The following is a 21,789-nucleotide window of genomic DNA, read 5'->3' on the forward strand; positions in this document are numbered from 1 at the left end:
TGCCGGTGAGAAGGATCTGCAGAACGGGGTTTGTGTGTTATTCCCTGTTTGGGTGAGGTGGAAATTGACTAATGTTGTCTCCTTTTAGCATATGAACAGTAAGGGTTAGTCTGACTGTATTAATTTAAAGAGAGACGTTTGGTAAAGCAGTAAGAGTGTTTCTGTCTGGCAGCATTAGCCACTGACAGGGTTTAGGGAAGTCCGTGATTTTATATATTGTGGATGGGCGTGCCAGTTTTATGGTAAAAGATGAGACTAGCATCACTAGACTCTCACTTCATCTTTCAGATCTTTGTGATTAGGTTATGGCTAAGTATTATGGTCTTTTAAGAGGAGACATTTTAAAAATGTGTGATGTTGTTCACATTGCAAATACTGCTTACAGTATCTTGTCAAACATACTGAAATGTCCATTGGTATTAATGAGAAATATCTGATTTTATTTCTTGTTTAGAGACAACAATCTCCTCTGAAAGGTGCGCTGATAATAATTGCAGATTTAATCCCTGTGGTTATTTATAGCACTATATGCTTTGATTTTGTTGGCACTGCTCTACTTTAAAATAAAGGCTGAATAATTTGTAAGTGAAATGAAATTTCCTGAGTATCCTTCAAAAAAGCTGTGTGTATTCTCTGGGGACCGTCTCCTCTGTGCTGTATCCGCAGTGGTGATGGGTGCAGTCCACTCGTTAAAAGCAGATGTCGAGACTGCATGCTTGTCACTGGCTTTGTGTGTGTCCGGAGAAAGTATTACTTTCAGGAAGGACAGGTTGTGACAGAGGAGGCTGCAGTCTGTATGAGAGGGGTGTTCTGTTGTTAAAGTGTGCTGTGGAATAGCTCTCTTTGCAAACGTGTTCAGAGGGCTCTGTCAAGACCAGCATGCACTGGGAGGTCTGAAGCAGTTAATGTTGTATGTCCAGGTAACTGCTTCCAGATGTTAGAGGAATGGCTATGCCATGCCAGGAGTATTGTGCAATTTGACTTCTCTCAGATATTATCACAGGGAGCAAAGCGAAAGTAAGATTAGGGGAAATGGACTTAGCATAGGCTGAGCAGAGACAGTGTGCTTCCTTACACGCAGACACACACACACACTTGTGCATGTGAGTGCGCGCACACACACATACGCACACACACACACACAGGTGCTTGAGTAGGCCACTTTAAGGTCAAGAAAAATTGGACTGGAAGGAGTGTACATGCCTTTTTGTGCAGCCCTTAGAAAGTCAGAGGCCAAAGGTCATATTTTACAGCATATCGTACAGCAGGACCTACAGCACACGTGGACTTATAGCACGCCTGCCTCAGTTTTCAGATACATAAATTGTATGAGACAATGGATTCAAAAAATGTTGCAACAGACAGAACCTTTTTTGTCTAGAACCTGTCCATCATGCTTTTAGTTCCCTGGGGAGTCTGTGATGCATCATTCAAGAGTTTGGACAGAAGAGTCTTCCTTTCTTTGCGAAAATCTGTGAAACGTGTCAAGCTGACTGACACCACCGAATCTTAAACCCTCCAAAAAAACTATCCAAAACTGTGACGAACAAACAATGTGGGAATGCATTTTGAATAGTAATGGAGCTGATAGCCTTCTGACATGTCTGTATGTCTCTAGCATCTCTGCTTGATATCTGATAATTGAACTCACAATTCTATCCTGAAGAGACATTCTCGCGGCTAGAGCTGGTGAAGAAAGAGAGGCGCCTTCCCATCCTGATAATGAGAGGTGAAAATACCAGCTTTATGAAGTTTCTAAAATAAAACCTCTCAAAGACAATAAGAAGACAAGTCCTTCACTGAGGGAAAAAAAAGCATTGTTTCCAGCCGCCAGAAATATAAGTGAGATCATACAACACAGCTCAACATAGCTGTCAGGAGCTCTTCTGCTGCAGTAAGAGAAAAACAGCTCTTTTTCAGCTTTAAAACTGACCTCTGCAGGGACAGAAAGGGGAGGGATCCAGGTATTTACCATAAAATGCACAAAATTTGAATGCATGCATTTCTTCTTCCCAAAACATCATTGAAAATCCTTTTCCAAAAAAGGAATCAACAATTCTTGATTAATGTTGACATGCCTCCAATCTGTGAACCAAAGTCAGTCTGTCGCAGTGATTGAGCTAATAACTGATTAGAATTAACAGATTTCTTCTTTTTTTCCTGGTGTTTACTCTCCTTGGCACTGGCTTTGACCAGCAAGCCTCACATGACTGATAATGTCATAAGGGATTCAGAGTTAAAGGTTCCATTTTCTGAAGGCTGATGCTGCTGCAGAGCCCCAGGGAACAGGCTCTGCATGACTCCACACAACTGTCTAGTGACTGAAAAATGGCTTTATTTTCCATATGTCCTATCTTAGCCTTTATGTCACTCTGTATCACTTCATATGAACTTTTCTTCAGCCAGCAGAACATTTTTAGGACACATAAAGTTGAGGATATGCTGTACGATAACTTTAAACAACAAACCCATTTCATTGCCTCTATGTGGGATATACAGTAATGTCTATAAATCGTAGCTAAATATATTTTGTTTAAGTTGTAACTCCTGTGACTGTGTAACTGGTACTGGTAGTATGTATGGAGAGTGTAGAGTGTAATGAGAAAATGTGTGTGTGTGTGTGTGCGTGTGTGCGTGTGTGTGTACATGAGTGCATGTAGAGCTAAATTAAGATTATTTCTCATTTGAGTTAAAACATCAAAGACATAAAATATTGAATGTTGAAGGAGATCCATGCAATGGAGTTGTTTAAACAATAGTACCAGACTCAGAATCAAGAAATTCAGAACCAAAAGGATAAAGTATGTATAATTAACACATTGCTGGGCTATTTCTGCATTTACAGTGTTTTTGCATTGCTGTATTTTGTAATGGCAGAGTGAACCATAAAATGGGTGGAACTGCCATGTTTCATTGTTGATTTCAGCATCTTTTTCATTTTGTGCTGTGGAGAGGAGAGTTTTTTATTGACTGAAATAAGGCAATGAAACATGGAAGCTACTTGCATTGTGGGCTTCATTCAGTCTACTTTCCCAGCACTTGACAACTGTATATATTTTGGCACATTATTTTAATGGTTCATCATCAAAATAAATACGTTTTTGACACTTAAAATATCTGGATAAAAGTCTTAGCTTTATCTTGTATTATATCTTGTATTATAATAAATTATTTATTTATTAAGTTCATTCAATCAATCTGTTCCCTGAAGGTCAATGGGTCATTTGTGGGCAGAGGGCCTTGTGTGGTGGGAACGACCTAGAAGTATGGCCATGTGTTCTGTAATGACTCACCCCCTCCTGTGATACTCAGTTTGACAAAATCCAATTGTTTCTGCAGCTAGCGCTATAGTCAAGGCCTAACTCAATCAGATCCTGATGTCTCTGGTCTCAATTTGCTGTTTTGTTAGGCTTCTAATTCCAGCCTGTTTATTTTCCAGCCTTTCCCTCAAGAGTTGTTTACTTGAGTTTTGGGTGGGTTTTTGAGTAATACCTCATTAGTTACAACAGACGGAAATAATTAAGTAGCCCCTGCTGTGCATATACAACTGAAGCTTAATCAATTAACAAAGAATTGAGTGTTTGTGAATGGTAACTGTTTGCAGAGGCTATTAAAATCTGATAATATATCTGATAAAATTGAAAACTCCAACTCCAACAAAGTATATTAGGCTAGTGCTTCAATGTGGGTGACTCATAAACACTTAAGGAATCTTTTCACATCTGCCATCCATTGGTTCAGTCTCGGCAGCTTGTAGTGTGGAATGCTTGATATAAACGTCATTAAACCAGCTAGTGCATAAAGATATCCACACTGAATCAATCATTTTATTGACAGTGCTTATCGTACCATTATTCATACTATTTCTGATGTACTAATGTCTTCCTGTTTTGTTTTCCTTTGCTTTGTGTCTGTTCTGTAAGTGTACAGCAGCCGTTGATATTGTAAATGCAAATTCTACGTTTTGTGAACACTTTTATATGTCATATATCATTCCCTTGACAGATGTTGTTGTCACACTGCAGTCAACAGTAATCAACAGCAGGCACTTTCTGAAAAAGCAAGGAGGGATTAAAAAGCCAAATGTCTAATATTTTAATGCAACAGCTTCAACAGTTACACAGAAGCACTGTTTTGTGTATCTCATTCATCATGCGAAACAGCAGGGGCCCACTATAACGTTTTTTGTCATTTTTTGTAGTCTAAACTATTCATGAGATACTCTCTCCACCTTAATGCATATTTTATATTAACAACAAAACAAAAGGCTCTACACTAGGTTGTTTACCTTAAACAGGAGCAATATAATGATGTGGTTTCATTCAGTCGAGGTACAGTAATTTTTGGTTCCCCTGTTCAATCAGTGGCTTTTTCCTCTACAAAATATACAGGGAGTCTGCAGAGGGTCTCCCCAGCAGCAGATAAGCCTGACACAGACTAATGAGTCTCAGCAGCTCACTGTGAAATTCGAACCCATGAAGTACCAGCCCCTTAAAGGAAGTATCTAGCCAACAGCCATAACTATAACCACAGTTCTTCTCTTAATTAATAATGCATCACACACATGCCCCATAATATATTTGTGAAAAGTAGCAGAAATTTAGGACACATAATATTTCTCTTTTTTTCTCATTTTACTGGCTTTGTCTTGGCAATGAAACCTGGAAACATGACACATGGTAATTTATATCAATGCCATCAGTTAAAAGATGAGAATACATTGTTTTGAATAGCTCTTTGAATTTATTTAGAATTTCTGCCTCTGTAATGGCTAAATCCTTAAATTGTTATTCTTGTTTTATTGCCTCCTTGGTCAATTGAAGATACAGAAAGACTTAGAGGACAATTAGCCATTTGCTGTTCCCCCTGTGTGCACTGGAGATTTGTGCTGTTGATTACCTGTTTGTAATGGGCCCCCTAAATGCCAAAAGATAGGTCTTTTCCTCCTCTGACTGCCTGCCTTTGTCTCTTTTCAGTACTTTTACTTCACTTTTTTTAGTATGTGCAATTAAGGACTTGGAAATGACTAAATTTTGCATTAAAACTTCACTGTCATGAGAGGGAGCAGCTAGAACTTTGCATAGTCTATTTGCCTTTAAGGACAACACCACTGCTTATTCATTTGTTTAATCAGAGGTGCAGGTGTTGGTGTCCACTTGAGATATTTCAGATTAAAAATCTTATGCCTGCAGGTAGTGAGTATAAATTGTTACCCATGAGAAGCACAAACGACCTGGTCTCACATGTATGCACCCAGTGACCAGTTTAAGTTATAGTGTATGTGTTTAGATGGATGTTTTCTCCCAGGTCCAGTACAGAGTGCTTTTATCACATTGTCAGGCTGGATCCTGAAAGATCCCCTCATCTATTATTGATGTCTGGAATCAGATTGCCTAGGTCAGAGGTCAATATACACATTATCTTCTGCATTTACCATGGTCCCCGCCTCTATTATTTATGATCGTCCCCTACAATGATGTTATGAAGCCCTTTGGTAGTGCTCACTGCTGTGTATGTAGTAATGTAGTAAGGACATACAGTTTACAATATATTTTACCAGCATGAGTGAAAGCAGTTGCACAATGGATGCCTGTCATTTCAGAGAACAAATATCATATATAAGTAGTAAAAGTGTAAAAATGTTGAAGGTCAATGCTTAAATAATTCATCACAAAGCACAGGTAGAACATGTTATGCCATAAATTCTTCACAAAGCACAAATAATGTAGAACGTATTGTTATGAAATAACAAAATAATGTACCAAACACTAAAGATGCTTTATAATATCAACTGCAGTCAAAGAAAACAATTCTGCTTAATACTTGGACATTTTGACAGTACTGTATGTCCTTTGACAACGAGATTCTGTTAACAGACATTTATTGACACATCTGTTCTGGTCTAAAGTTTCTTGCATTGGTGCAATGGTATATTGCCTGCTTTGACTTTCTACTGTGTTCATCTCTGACAGAGGAAGAATCCATGGTTTGACCTCTGTCGACAACAGAGAAAGGCAAAGCTATTTAGAGGATTTCTGGTGATCCTATAATTAGCGCAGCCTTGACACATATAAATATTCTCACGCAATGCTTGTGTCACCGATGTCCTTGTGTGTTTTGTTTGCTTTCAGAAAAGCAGTAAATGCGGACATTTATTTAAATGAGTTCATCTTTTTGTCTTTCTATCTTTTGTGTCTTTCAGAAACCCTCTAAAGTGGCGGAGGATGACAGTGAGCTGAAGGGAGAGAAGTTCCCGAAGAGCGTCAGTTTCCTAGACTCTGTCAGCGTGATATCTGGAGGCAAGAGCGACATGGACCTGGACGCTTCTTTCCCTGAGGCTCAGCCAGACGTCCAGCATGCTTGCTACCCCACCAGCGGCCAGAACGGTATGAAAAACAGACACGAATCACTGGACAGTGATGTTGCCAAGGAAATTCGCTACCTCGACGAGGTTTTGGAGGCCAACTGCTGTGACCCTTTGGCCGACGCGACCACGAACGGAACATCCTCCCCTGACCTGACCACAATCAATGTTGATGGTACTGGGCCATCTGTTCAGGTTTCTGGTATGCTGTCACCACAAAGCGACGAGGTTATTGTTGAAGGGAAGAAACAAACCACATTCATAGGCCATCCGGACTCTAATGACGGAAAACCCAACGGTCATTCAGGGATGGAAGACCAGGGTTTTAAGAGGCTGTCTGTGGAGCCCTCTGTGACCACCATCAAGAAAGAGGCCCGTTTTGAGCTCCGCGCTTTTCAGGAGGACAAGAAGCCGTCAAAGCTCTTCGAGAGCAGTTCGGAGAAGGAGCCGGTCCGGATGAAGAAGGTCCGGCAGTCCGAGGAGATCGCGGAGCTGGAGAGGGAGCGTCGAGAGCTGATCCGGGGTCAGGCGGTCAAGAAGAACCCCGGGATCGCCGCCAAGTGGTGGAACCCTCCTCAGGAGAAGATGCTGGAAGAGGAGCTGGATCCAGAGCAGCTGGAGTCACTCAAGAGGTATGAGGAGAGGAAGCAGAGGAAGCCTGAAACTGCCAGCATGCCAGAGATATCCTCCAAACAGACAGCTGTCTCCATTGTGCCACCAGAGCCTGGCCAGAGGGAAGATGTTGTCATGGAGCAGATTGACTTTTCTGCAGCACGCAAGCAGTTCCTACAAATGGAGCCCGCTAAGCAGCCTGGAGGTCCAAAGAGAGGCGTGGCTCCTCAGCTTTACTCCGCCAAACCCTTCTCCAGAGCCTCAGAGGTCACACACGTGGAGAAGCCAAGCAGCTCTGTGACAGTGGCCAGCAATAGCTACAATGCTGAGAACAACATCGGTGAAGTGACCACCATCAGAACTGAGAGAATCCATTGCAGCCCAGGGGACTCCCCCATACCGCAGGTGACAGACAGTGTGCCAGAGAGCGTGGTAAAAGACAGCAGCAAGGCTTGGACAGATGACGGGGACTTCACCTGCGCCCGAGCTGTGATGACTATTCTCAAAGAGGAGGATTCTGACATATACCCTTTACAGCAAACAGTCCACAGCTCCAGTCACCCAGAGGAGATAGACTCTGGACTAGATGACCTGTCTCTCCGCTCTCAGGACACCACTGTGCTGGAGACCCTGTCCAACGACTTTAGCATGGACAACGTGAGCGACAGCGGGGCCTCAAATGAGACCATGAATGCCTTCCTGGAGAACTCTCTCGGAGACTACTCCTTCCCCACCACCCCGCAGGCCACCACACCCATCAACGGAAAGATGGACGGAGGCACCAAGTCCCCGACTGAGTACGGTGTGTGCCCGTCCTTCCGCGGGGCCTCTCTGACTGAGGAGCAGCTGGAGTACCATGCTGGCATCCTGGTCCAGAACGCCATCCAGCAGGCCATCGCCCAACAGAGCGACGAGTGGCGGTCATTTCAGGCCCCAGAACATCCCTCCCCCATCCCTGAGAGGCACGTGAGGGTGGCCGAGCAGCCACCTCCCCCTTCAGAAGCAAAAGCCAAATTCGAGCCTTCACAGGCATCGTCCCCAGTCCACGAGTGGCGAGAGGTCACCCCGGAAATCACCGTGCAGGCCCCTGCGGTCTCTGCAAGCATGGCTCAGCCGCAGGCAACAGGCCGGAGCCAGTCCCCCCCGCCCAGCGAGAAGCAGGAGTTCAGCTACTTCAGCAAGTACTCGGAGGCAGCTGAGCTCCGGAGCACGGCCTCTGTGAACCGGGCTCAGGAGATGGAGGTCAGCTCAGGACCCTTCAGGCTACGCTCCCGCAAGCAGAGGACCCTGTCTATGATCGAGGAGGAGATCCGGGCGGCTCAGGAGCGAGAAGAGGAGCTGAAAAGGCAGCGGCAAACACAGGCCATGCAGGTGAACACCAGCCACAAGTCAAAGACCAACAGCCTGCCTGCCAGACAGTCTGTCACAGGGAAGACAGTGCCAGGTGAGCCAGTCACAAAATCTGAATTTTACTGTTTTTAGCATGTTTGCTTACATTTACTTTTAACATTCCTTCACATTTAGTTGACAACCACATATATTACTGAGTTCTTTGCAGAACTGCTTTCTGCAGTCTCTCCAGTTATTGTCATTATGAACAAATAAATGTAACACATTTGTATTAAGTCATGGTCAGAGAGGGTTATTAAATGGCAGTTCCAAACCCAAAGAGATAGTCAGCAGACTAGGCTGGCTCCAGGCCAAGTAATTACACTCAGAGGACAAACATGTTGGGAGGATATTGACTATGTTTACATAATTACATTTTGTAAATTAAAACTTGTCTCTTGTCTAAGCTTAGCTTTAGGACACTAGTCACCCCTGCCATGTATAATTACTGCAGCGGTCCTCGGATGGCATTTTAAACATTTTACATTTTTAAAGAATTTTGATTCACACAACACAAGCAACACACTAAAACCCGAACTGTATACTTTGAGTTAACTAGCTCCATAATTACATCGTAACTCTGTACCTCTGACATTCATTAGTTGCTGATTAGCTTCCACGTAACTGATGTCTGGCAGATTTAATCAGAGTTGCTTTCAGTTATTCACCTTTGCATGCACTGTCCTACGGTCAAAGCTGACCTACTTCTCCAAGCGTTGTGGGGAGTGTAAAAAATTGTTGGTTGGGAGTTAATTGTCAACTGAATAAATCATTTACCTTGTCACACAAGCATGGGTCAGTATAAAATTAGGATTGATGTCTCCAAAATTCATGCTGGCTAGGTGTTGCTCATAGTTGAGAGTTCAGGCTAGTAGGCATTTGAAAACTTACATTTGGAAATAAGATGAACTATCTCGAATCTTGCCTTATTAAGGCAGTTTGAAATTTGTGAAATTTGATCACATTTATTATTTATAGAGGTAATCATGAGCTTATAAAGAAGGACAAACAGAAAAATAGTGAGACAGGCAAAGATCGGGGGTAGTGTTATGAAGGCATGCCTACTATAGAATACACTTAATTTCAAGTGGAGATTCTCTGACATCTGGTGGTCTTAAGCAGTACTGCAATGAGCAACTGAGACGTTTTCCCATTTCAGTGAAACTGCAAACATTGCTCTTCTTTTTATATTTTAGAATACTTTAACTTCTTGGACTTGTTAAACTATACTTCCATCAATCATGTGCTGTCATGTACATTTTTTGCATACAAGACATTGTGCTGAAACGTATGTGTAATCCACTGGCTGTCATAGTATTAAAGTAATAAAAGGACTTCTAGCCAATGACCTGGTGAAGATCACACCATTCACACACATCTTTTTCCATAGTCTAGCTAATCTTTTGTCCTTCAGAAGATTCCTTGTTGTCTCGTGTGAAGCCCTCAGGCCAGTCTTTAGTAACAAGGCCAGTTTCTGCTCAGCTCTTCATTGTGGACACACACCATGTCTGCCAGATTCCTTGTTCCCCTTCCCCTGAACTTACTATTGATGTGAGGGGAACTGAAATTTATGAAGAACTGAACCAAGGTTCACACTCACTGACTTCACTCGCAAGAGACACTGTGAATAATGTGACTGGGCATTGCCATATCCTGAACAGTGTATCACAGACAATGCAACAGGAAAATATTCAAGTTATTTCACAAAAATAAAGTTGCATTGTGCTTCAGGATCATTTTGGTCATTCGTGAACTTTTGGGATAAGCAGTGACAGGCAAAACATTTAAAATCCATCATTTTACATCATTTTTTTCTTATGTACATCAAAACTAGATTCATTGTGTCTCTTACAATACCAACTAATGAGCCTGAATAATATAATTTCATAAGTAAACCTCTTCTCAACCTTTTGAGTGCATATTACCTGTTTATCACCTCTAGAGGTCTTACATATTTTTTTTTTCCATGCAGGCAAGATTGAGAAGATTCGCACTGTCCCTGTCACCTCCCCCGCCTCAGAGGGTCCCCTGCCCTCACCCCTCTCAGATACGGGCAGTGATGACTCAGGGGCCAGTCAACGTCCCAAAAATTTCATGCAGACCCTGATGGAAGATTACGAGACACACAAAGTGAAGCGTCGGGAGAAGATTGAGGACAACAGAGTAAGTCCCCATATCACCTGTTGCTGTGCACTCAGTGTCACCCACAAGCCCTGTGCAAGTGGCAGACAGGCTATAGATCAGGGGATGAGGGGTCTAAAGCCAGTCACTATTCTCCCTAGTGTCCCTTCCACATCAGTAGCTTTGTAGTTATAGCTACTTCATTGAATTCACTTACTTTTCCAAGGGTCAGTCAATATTTACTCAGTTGATACCAGTAAGAATAGCAGACTATTCTTAGCATAGCAGCTTGGCCCTTAAGGATTGGCATTGGCTAATTGTGCTACAGAGACACCAAGTAAGCTTTTAAAAATAATATCTGTTAGAACATAATTTCACAGTGGGGCATTTGAAGAGTGACCCTTTAAGGCACACACATACTAGTAGGAGACTTTTTGTAACATTAGTAATTTATTTCATCACATGAGAAGTGATGCAATCATTTCAAAGTCATTTGAATTGGTAATGTCTTCTGCTCATGTGTCTCTGAAAAAATGCTTTGTCATCACAGAGGACAGGGACTGCAGTGTAACAGTGGTTTTAAACAAACAAGTGTTACTTGCTCTGTTGCACTGTGATATTCAAGGGCTCCGAGGGTCATTTTCTTGAAAATAGAACTTGTGTATTTTATTTGTTTTGACAAACCAATCCTAGCAAGCATTCAGGGTTTTTTTTTTGTTGTTGTTGTTCAATCATTCTAGTAAGAGTCATTGGCTTGCTGTGTGCCTTCTCTGCTTGTTTCAAAATAATGTAATGATTTGCCCAGATATTTTAACTGTTCGTCATAAGGTAAAGTATTGATTACTGTTAAGAGAAGAACTTCAGGTGCCCTGTATTGTGACCTGTTTTTCCATCACATTTAGCACTTTTCACCATTTAGATGAACACCGTTTTGACTTAATGGTGAGTGGCAGCCTAATTTTTTTACAATTGTACATTAACCCTCAGTTTGGCCAATTTAGCTAACTTTTGGTTTTCTCATATTTTAAGGTTCATTAGCTCAAACCGTGAGGGCTTTTAAAAATGGTGTTGGTGAGCAGATTACCTTCAGTGCACCTGAGTGCTGACTTCTCTTGACATTAATGCCATGTATTGTATGAAAAATTATGTCTGATGATCTCTCCTTTTTATGGATGTGTAGCCAGCTCTTTCATTCCTGTTTGTATAGAGTAGTCTCTGAATGTACTTCACAGCCTGTCAACTATATCCAATGAAAATATCCAATCAGCACATTAAAATAAAGGTTGAACCATATCTCAGTATATTAATCCAAAATAAACAAAAATCTATTTTGAATGTATACCAATGCCTGTAGTTACTCTCCCTGTAGGAGCACTTTGTGACCCTACTGATCAGTCAAATAGACCTACATGAATTTGATGACCTTGATTAACCTGATTAACCTGATATACACAATATACACATTTCTTATGGCATTTGTGGCCTGATGCACTGTGGGGCCTGTGGTGTGAACAGAAGGCATGCATGTTTCTCAGAGGATTGCAGGCACCTTGCCTGCCCACTTCCACATGGGTTCAGTGATTGTCGTTATAGTGGTGATGAGCTTAAATGAGTAATTGGGAGAAAAATGTAAGAAATACAAAAAAGAATGAAGTAATTGTATTGCATTTGTATTACATATACATCATTTGAAACTCAATAGAGCATCAACAGGAAAATTGTTCTATATAATATATAGCAGCCTATAATTTTTGTCACATTGTGTGTTATCCAGAGTTAGAAATACCACTAAAACAGAATATTTAGACAAATTAATATTAAATGTGATATGTAATGTTTATAATTTGGGAATTTCATGCATTACAAATGGTTAGTGAATCTCATACACTTTTTGGTAGGCCTTTATTGCAAATGCACATGCAGTGTTTTAGTAAATCTGGCAGTGAGAATCAGAACATACATACTATACTGTAAGTGTGACAGGACTGAGGGGAGACGCTACATATCCATTTCAAAGGGGAGACTGAATTTTCACTGTTGTTCTTTACAGTATCTTCCATTTTTAATGTTTCACACTGATGACTAATATTACTTCTTTCCTTCCCATCAGTATGCCCGTTTATTGCTCTCTAGTGATGTTACTTCCGAGGTACCTGTTCAATGCTTGCTTACAGGCTCAATATGCTTTCTTGTTTGCTGCTGTTGCATGTTTTGTCAATGGGTATTGCATGAGTCAGCGGAAAACTCACCTCTTCGTTTGGTATTGCCGATGCACAAAGACAAATAGTGGAAGGAGTTTCGCTTCTATGTGATTTCAGTGTGTGCCCTTTGATTTTACCACTTGGCATTTGTTATAACTTGCTGTCCCTGTGTACAGACAGTTTGTCCACAAGTGTTTGTTTCTTGTGGTTTTGACCCATTAAAGTGTGACAGTCAATCCACTTTCCCTTATTCAGCTCAACCTACTTTAACCAGCTGGTCATTGCCTGACCTCTGACTCTGTCCTTGAATTATGAACATAGAATGTCCACTTTTGAAACTGGGAAACAAACTCCTTAGGTTAGAAGAGTTGTGATCTTCAATGTATTTGGGATATATACTGTAAAATGTATTTAACTTGTGTACAATATATTCAGCTTGAACATACAATTTAATACCTGTAATTGTAATTATATGTTATAGTAGTAGTATATATTAATAGGTTTAAATTGTACTGGGTCTTGTTTAACTAGTATCTGTCATTCTGTAATCAAGGAATTGTTCCAGAAACTTAAAGTCAGTTGTCCTGTAAGATGAATAGCTTTAAGAATTAGCAGAATGTATTAGCAATGGAATATAACTAGTGCACTACTATATGCAGATTTAATGAAAAAGCAAAGAAAAAAAGAGGAGAATTTCCTGTTGTTCCAGTTTGGCAGCATTTGTAAGCAGCCCTTGGAGAACTGAATGGACAATCTGTGGTTCATAACGACAATACAGAATTGCCCTTCAGGAAGTAAAGCTTGACACATGGCTTCAATCACCAGTGACTGCACACCTGGCTCTGAGATGTGGCATGAAGGCCCTTTTCCCTTCTTATGATTACCCTGTTCTCTTCCTTTATACCCCCTGTTTGTAATCAAGCTTTGACCATTTTTGCTGTGTGGACAACATGGTGTTCCTCGCTTGTGTAGCAGTACCAGCAGCCAGCTGCTGGCACACAGCATGTATGGAAAGTGTAGAGAGTGTGACGGTATCAAAGGATGTGCTGAATTTATTTGTGTTTATGCATGCATGCGTATGTGTGAACAAGAAATACAACCAATTGACTTTTTCTATTTCATGCTACTAAATTATGCAAAAAGAAGACACAGATCCCTATAATATCAAAATTTCCATTGTTATCAAATGGTTCCTGATATGAGTGTATTTTATTCAAAATAACTGATTTCGTGTTCTGCACATACCATTGCTGGAAATGTGACTTAAATCTGTGGTAAAATTATTCCACTAGGAAGATAGATAGCTGTCAAGTCAATGCTAAATGATTGAATTAAAACACAAGAGCTCAGTCGTGCAAATCTGATTTGCTGTAAACCCGGTACATTAGATAGAGGCTGTGACTCGAGTGAAGTGTTCTGGGGACTGACTCTGACTCTGTGGACTCGGGCAGGTGCTGGAAGCGACACGAGTGACCCGCCGAAAAAGCAACATGGCCCTGAGGTGGGAGGCGGGGATATACGCCAACCAAGATGAAGAGGAGGAAGAGGAGTAGGCCATCTCCCGCTTTCTCCTGTGACAATCAGGAAGACGGAGGGTTGAGGAACCCCAATCAGGACAACTCTGACCCCCCTACCCCCCTACCCCCCACCCCCCTCAGTATTTATTTCAGCAAAGCCTCATGTCACGTGAGCACTTCATTACCCTGCTGAACTGAGCAGGATCCTCTGACACACAAAGAAAACGCAGGCTTGTGTTAGACACATTGGGTTATAAGCAATAAGCTCTGGGAGGAAACCATATATATATATATATATATATATATATATATATATATATATATATATATATATATATATATATATATATATATAATGTTGGGGGGAGGGGGTTCATGGGTAGTTTTTTTCTGCTTCAGGTTTTTTTCCATTTGTGTTTTTCTACTTATTAAGTTTTTAGTGTGCAGAAGTGCTGGGGAATGTGCAACTTTGAGGAGGGTGACATGCATGTTCTTGGGATGGATTTCAGGTGAGGATTTACCGAAGTAAGATAATCAGAACCTGTCGGGTGATTTTTTGCAGAGAATCTACTTCAGGGTCGGGAGTTTTTATTCAGCTTTTGTTGGAGATGTTATTTGCCTACTTCAAGTATATAGCTCCATGTGCTTTTCGAGGCTGGAAGGGAGGCAAGGTTAACTTCAAAAAGAAATGTCATTTTACCACAGCACCTAGGTCACAAATCATACTTACGCTGGAAGGAAAACTTCATTAAAACCGAGCATCCAATTTTAAACATCTGTGGGTCATTAGGGGCTGTTGTAGATTTCCTGTGTGCAATGCTTGATTAAATTATATTGGCTTTTAAAAGATCTATGTTCTCTACTACTTTGTTTTATTTTTGCTGGAATGATAACTTGTTCTGATGTTACTCTTTAGAAACAGCTCAATGTTTCAGCTCTGAGCTTCTTTTTACTGGTCCACTTTGCTTAACGTTCAGTTATAAGGCAGTTTGGTTTAGCATGACCGAACATGTGACATAAACACTTTAAAGACTCATTTTGAAAGATGGATCAGGGTTTCCATTACATTTTATTTTGGGGAGGTGCCTCAAGGAGGTTTTCCTAGTAGTGTAGGGTCATGCGTCAACCCTGGTCGTGGGGACCCACTGGGTATATTGGTTTTCTTTCTTTCTGAGATTTAAATTAACTTAGTTTTTACGTAGCAGTTAAGTAAATGCTGACCTTGATTTAGGAAAAAGAACCGATGGCGGATTCAACACACTCCGCATGTTTAATTATTTACTTGAGCATGGAGGCAAGGGCCAACAGCGTATTGGCACTTAGCATAAGTTTTGTAAAGGCATCTCTGGGTGTTTGATCAGTTCCTCTTCCCTCTATTTCACCTTTTTTACAGTTTACACCTAACTGCAAAATGTGGATGTTCTCTCTTTTATCGATAGTGATCCCAGTTAGTATTAATAACCACATTTCTTTAACAGAATTCAGACTAAATATACAGATTTGAAGTACAGATCAGTACTCAGTCAATCAAACGAGCGCTCAGCTGGATTGAAAACAAGCATGCAGAGTGGGTCCCCTGTTGTGGGGGGGCTGTGTTGTGAGAACAGAAGAATAGAAGGGAGTGAAACATTTTTCCTTCTAAAAGAACACTGGACACATCAGGTCTTTTTCATTAGACTCTAGTGTATGCAGTTACTTCTGCAGGTGTCAGAAACAGTGGGACAGAGGGTCTGCAAGTACTGTTCTCACGGAAACCTCTTTGCAGCTGTTCCATTCTCTTAACACCTGGGAGGAAAAAGGAAGAGAAATGCTAAACTTAGTCATACGTAGTTATAATGGGTGGCAGGAGGGTCGTTATCATAAGGCTACCATGCAAAATGCAAAATACCAGCAAACTGCACCTACTACTGCAGATGGTGGAGTGTAACTGAAAGTTTTGTTGTACCTTCAAGCGCACATATACGAGGAAGTGCAGTCATGTGCAGGGAGGCATCAGCAAGTGGTTATCCTCAATCTCTCATCATTCAACCAATCAATGAGATCAGCCTGTTTGATCCAGAAAACGTCCAATATTAGGGAGAAGAATAGAACAGTATAGATAGTGTACAGTGAGTTATACTTACAGAAGCTGTGGTGATAATTACAATCAAATAGATTGTGGTTCTGAAAACCACATCACATAATGAGAAACCAAAGCCAAATGTATCAAAGAAAGTTTTGATCATGGATATGTATTGCCACCTTCCATCCATAGTGTTCCTTCCTTATGAGCTGTATCAATGCCTTATTCCCCTGATGGGAGGACTATCAAAGACATTTTAAATAGTATAATTAAGCTATAAATTATTGTCTTGCTACTATATGCTGGGAATGCATTTTTCCTAACTGGTAATACTAGCAGAAACTATAATGGCAATAAATTGAAAGCAATTACAACTGTTCATCAAAAGCTTTTCAACTTAATACTCCCACACTTGCTTAGAAGACGATTCAACATATACAACATTGTTTCTGATAGTTAGACCCCTCTAACTTGCTCAGTAGCATGTTTTGTTTAAGATGTAAAAGCTTTTGGGTGTACTGAATTCTTTCAGAAATTGCAATAATATATTTAACTGAGTAACTTATACTCTGCCCTCAGTACTTAATTTTGATCTGAAAAGTTTTAAAAAGGCATACTCTCAAAGTGTTGTTCTGATGGATGTGATCTTTTGTAGAATTCAAAAAAGACAATTTCTTCATTGTTGACAGCAGGTCTAGGCTTCACTTATTTTGCAAGTTGAAGCTTCCTACATTAAATAACTTTAAAAAGACAGAAGAGATGGCTGTTCAACTTGCACATTCTAATTGTGACACCAACTGGCAATAATGCAAAAGGCCCTGATCAAAACTGTAAAAAACAGCTATTTAATGACATTTGTGGGTTGACTCATATCATACCAAGGAAGCAGTATGCCTGTCAATCACAGCTTTCAATCACACAATTTTGCTGATTTGTTCCAGGAAAATTGAATTCTGACTTCCTTGTATTTTTCCCCTTTGGACTCCTGCTCTCTTGAATGAGTGTCACGAGCCTACAAAGGCATTAGCACTTACAGGAAAATTGATTTTGTGTCCTGCACATAGAGCAAAGAAACTGGGTTTCCTGTATGATACCCAAAGAACCTTGGAGGTAGCTTTCTGTGGTGACAGTAAAGGGGTACTTGTGGTACTGCTGCGGTTACTGTGCTTTTTTAGGATCCATATAACAAAAGGTATTGTGCATTTGTCCCTTTCTGAGTAAAAGAAACCCTCATCATTTGTTATTTCTGGATTAGAATGGCACATAGAAGCCCATGTTTGATCTGTATTTTGATTTGAGGAATTGTGTTATATGCTGCAAAGTAATAGAATGTTTTTATTTAATGTGCCAGTTGAGTTGCGATAATGTTGCAGATGTATGCAAAGGTCTGTATTTCTTGCAAAATAGCATGCAATTGATGGAAAGGTCTGGGACTTGGGTAGCGTAGGATAGTGCTGAAATAATACAGAAAGACTGTTACTGTTGACTGATTATTTAGAGGGGAAGGTGCATTGATTATGTGTCTGGACAATGGAAAAAACTACTATTTATGATATGTTGGATAGAGAGATGTGGAAAGTTGTTCATTTAAGAATTATTTACTTAAGAGGCGTAATGCAATGTTTCATCTTGGATTCTTTGGTTTTGAAATATAATGCGAGGATGGCAAACAAATATTTTTGTTGTTAATGAAGAGAATTCTGTTTATATTGGTGCAGTATGATATTTACCCTAACCTCTGGAAAATAGTTTTGAAAGGTCCTGAATTTTAATGCCATGTATGCAAGTTATATATTATTTTGTGTTTGGGTTACTAAAGACAGTCAGATAAATCTCCTGAAAAGGTGTCTCAGAAAATAATATGCAAAGCTCGTTTGGCTGTAGCAATAACATTCTGCATGCTTCTGTGCTTGGTCACACAAGCATCTCTGACCAGAATTCTGGATTCAAAAGGCAGAGATGAAGTGTTGCTAGTTTGTGTGCATATGAAATTCCATATGTCTTTGAAAAGCATTGGAGTGGTTTCTATTAAAAAGTGTTGCTTTTAAGGATGTATAATATAATAATAGCACAGCAGGAAGCAACATTATTTACTTCAAGGGTTTTATTTAAATGCTGGGTTTAGCTTGCTGTCTTGCCCATTGTTTGTAGGCAGAGCAGACCTGTATTTTTAATGAAGTATCCAGTTGTTTCAAAAGGCATGTAGTAACAGTAAAAACACTGACTGTGTTACTTTGCTGGTATGACCAACTTAGGTGGGTTGTAATATCAACAAAGTTCATTTAAGGTAAAAGTGTATGTAAAATATGTTTACATTGTTATTGCTAACAATACAGAACAGCAGCAGCTTTAACATCAGTGTTACTTGGAAGCTGTCGGTTAACAACCCACAGTACCAAAAAATGTAAATTCTGTAATTTTGTCCACTCTCCATTCTAATCCAGAAATTTTATGACATAGTTCATTGGGTCAATGTAATGCAAGGCTGTCCCTTGATGAAAAAAAACACAGGCCATGGTTTTAAAAATAAACTCCAAGGGTATAGTTTGATATCTTGAGAAAATGAGTTTTGTGCCATGGCGTTTAAGAAAGAAAACATTGCAGTGAGGCTTTTCCCGCGCACAAGTTTTGTCAACTTTGTGCTATGGCAGATACTCGCCTTTCAGTACCTCACTTGCATGCTGTAGCATCATAGCTAATGTACAAAACAAAACTCATACATAATCAGTATTAGACCTGCAGCTAATTTAAAACAATTGTTGCTCCTGCAATTTTTGTCTCCCATGGAGTGAAATGAACTATTCCTTGTGTCCTATGACTGAATTTACTGTATGAATTGTAAACTTAAACTAACATACACAAATGCTATTTTGTGAAATATTGTTATTTTTATTGTTGTTATTTGAAATAATACTGATGATAATATTAACCATTGTAAGGGGAATGACATAAGTTGTTTTGAATGCCACCATCTAATGTGGTGAGCAAGAGGAATTCAGAGGTTGTTTGTGACACTTTGCGATACCAAATGAGAATTATGGGAGAATCAACTTTGAGGTGAATGTGAAGCAATCATGTTCTACAAACATCCTGTTAATATGTTAACCACTTATTGTATGTCCATATTCTGCTTCTGTTGTTTTATAGATATTGTAAGGCTCACAATTATACAAGTATATAATTATTTTCTCATTAAAGGGAAAGTGTCATTTCTTTCTTTTTCCCATGGATCCTCCTCTAACATTTGTATGCAGTTTTTGGTGGAAAAAAGTATGCATATTCCAATGTATTAATTGTCAAGTTTATTACTCCCTCATCACCTAACCACCTGTGCCACATAATTTTTTATTGAGATTTTCTTTTCTCATGTAAATCACAACAGTTAGTACTATTACTACATCATACACCCATACACGTACATTTTTTGAATTGACTAAGGCTGTCAATATAATTGCAACTAATTGCAGTTTTAATCACTTTTTTAAACAGCACCAGAGCATCATTTTAATTGAAAGAGAGACTTTAAAGATAAATAAAGATCTGAATAAATGTTTTATTTGGTAGTACTCCAGAGAGTACAGCATAGTGATTATGGAATACAAATTCCTTCACAGACCCCGGCTTAGTTATCTACAGCTTTTCAACTCTTCAGTGTGCAATAATACAGAACAGATAGAAAACCAAACTCAAATTTTCATACAGTGCAATCACAATTTTGTCTTATGTGAGCAACTGTGAATTCTGAAATTAAAAAATTGCTCTTCTACAAAAATATATTAATGTAACAATGAATCAAGTGATTTTGAGATCATTTTCACCTTTACACAAAGCCATTCAAGCACTGAACATAACAATCCGGCCACTATGCATGGGCCATGCAAAAAATCTTCATTGTAACGGAAAATGTACAATTTACATTCTTGTTCTCATTAAATAAAGACTGAAACAGGCTGAGACACTCAAGCTGCATGTTTCATAGTACAGCATGACAGTCAGGTACAGCCTGAGTGGTACACAAGCTCTTTCTCAAAGCTTCATATTGTCATTATTACTTAGACCTGGAGTGTTCTGATGTTTTCTTGGTATTTATTATGCTTTTCTCTTGTTTCACTCTTTTGAAATGACATGAAGCTGCTAAGTGACAGAATATCCACCCTCATGCAGGAGTGCTGCAGCGTGATGAATGGCATCCTCTGATACACTCAAATGCTGGAGGTCCTGCAGTGCCCCACAGCAGAGCAAACTCCAATTGGAGGATAGATACTTTACCATACCACTACTGCTGTCACCCAAATGACTCACGAGCACTTCACGAGCTGCTAGCAGTACCATAGCAGCTGAAAGAAGTGACCATGGCCGATGAAATCCCTTCAAACAACGCAGCACAAAACCAACTGTGTTCCACTATTGTGGACTCCCAGTCATTCTCACTGAATGACATGGCTCAGACTCAAACCGGGGTCTGGGCTGGAGGACTCAGCCTTAACCGACTGAGTCATAAATAGCTAAAATGAGCAGTCATAAGTTTGGCGGTATAAATACATGTTTGGATGAATGCAAGAAGGTCTGCTCTCCTGGAGTGAAATCTTTTCATTTGAATAAATGCAGAAGCATACTTCATAATACGGTATTTTCAATTTAATGAAAGAAATATCAAGAACCACCTGTTTTATTTCATTGGAGAGTAAAAGAAGGACCAAAAGAACTTCTGCCAAAATCTTCCAAACTAATTAAAAGTCAGTCAGACACCCACTTTTTCATTACATGACATCATTTAGTGGACACTCTTACCCAGAGTGGCTTCCAAATAAGTGCATCACTATGCTAAGAGTAGTTATCAAATATGAAATATGTAATATGAAATATTTCCTTCTTTTAATGTGTTATTTCTAGTAACCCTTCAAAAAAATAACATGAGGCTTTTTTGAAGATGAGAACTGTGCAGATATGTAAATCGTGAAATTGGGTAGAAAAACAAATTGCAGATAATTCACTTCTCGTCATCTCAATGGCCTGGTGAAGGCTACACATTACAGGCCCATATGCACATGTGTGTATGTACATAACTTCATATTTGCAGGGTATTTAAATAGATTGAGCTTGTAAACGCAAACCACGCTCTGCACTACATTTCAATTAGGCACTTGCTTCAGTAAATTATGGTCTGTTTTTGAACTCACAACAAATACATGCATGGCTGGTGAACAAGCAAACAAATAGCAAGCTAAGGAAAAATTCCTACAGAGTTGGAAATATTAAAAGAGGAAGAAAAGTATCTAACCGTCCTCATCCTTCCCTTCTGCCCAAAAATCAGCATTTTCTATTCCTTCTCCTGCCCACAAAGTTGCTGCCCATGTAGCAGACCCACTGAACCCCGCTGCAGACTTACATAACCATCACATGGTTTTCACAGGAGGTAAACAAATCTGTAATAATTTCAATGAGCTCACATGAAATTATAGCAGTTGCCACTTCCTCCATGTCTGCTTCCACTGCGGCAGAATACACGCTCATTTCACATGT

General features: G+C 39.9%; 1 protein-coding gene across 3 annotated transcripts in view; it reads left to right on the plus strand.

Moving 5' to 3' along the window:
- LOC118777402 (A-kinase anchor protein 2) overlaps positions 1-14,332 on the plus strand; it is a 120,435-nt gene extending 106,103 nt beyond the window's left edge. For 2 of the 3 annotated variants that reach the window (XM_036528248.1, XM_036528250.1), the window contains 4 exons: positions 6,203-8,420; positions 10,338-10,528; positions 12,597-12,635; positions 14,139-14,332. In XM_036528248.1, the coding sequence (XP_036384141.1) occupies positions 6,203-8,420; positions 10,338-10,528; positions 12,597-12,635; positions 14,139-14,240 (2,550 nt within the window). In that variant the 3' untranslated portion in view covers positions 14,241-14,332. The remainder of the gene's footprint in view (positions 1-6,202; positions 8,421-10,337; positions 10,529-12,596; positions 12,636-14,138) is intronic. The other variant, XM_036528249.1, reaches the window with a different exon arrangement.
- Positions 14,333-21,789: the final 7,457 nt, after the last annotated feature.

Source organism: Megalops cyprinoides, chromosome 5 (genome assembly GCF_013368585.1).
Source record: "Megalops cyprinoides isolate fMegCyp1 chromosome 5, fMegCyp1.pri, whole genome shotgun sequence".
NCBI lineage: Eukaryota > Metazoa > Chordata > Actinopteri > Elopiformes > Megalopidae > Megalops > Megalops cyprinoides.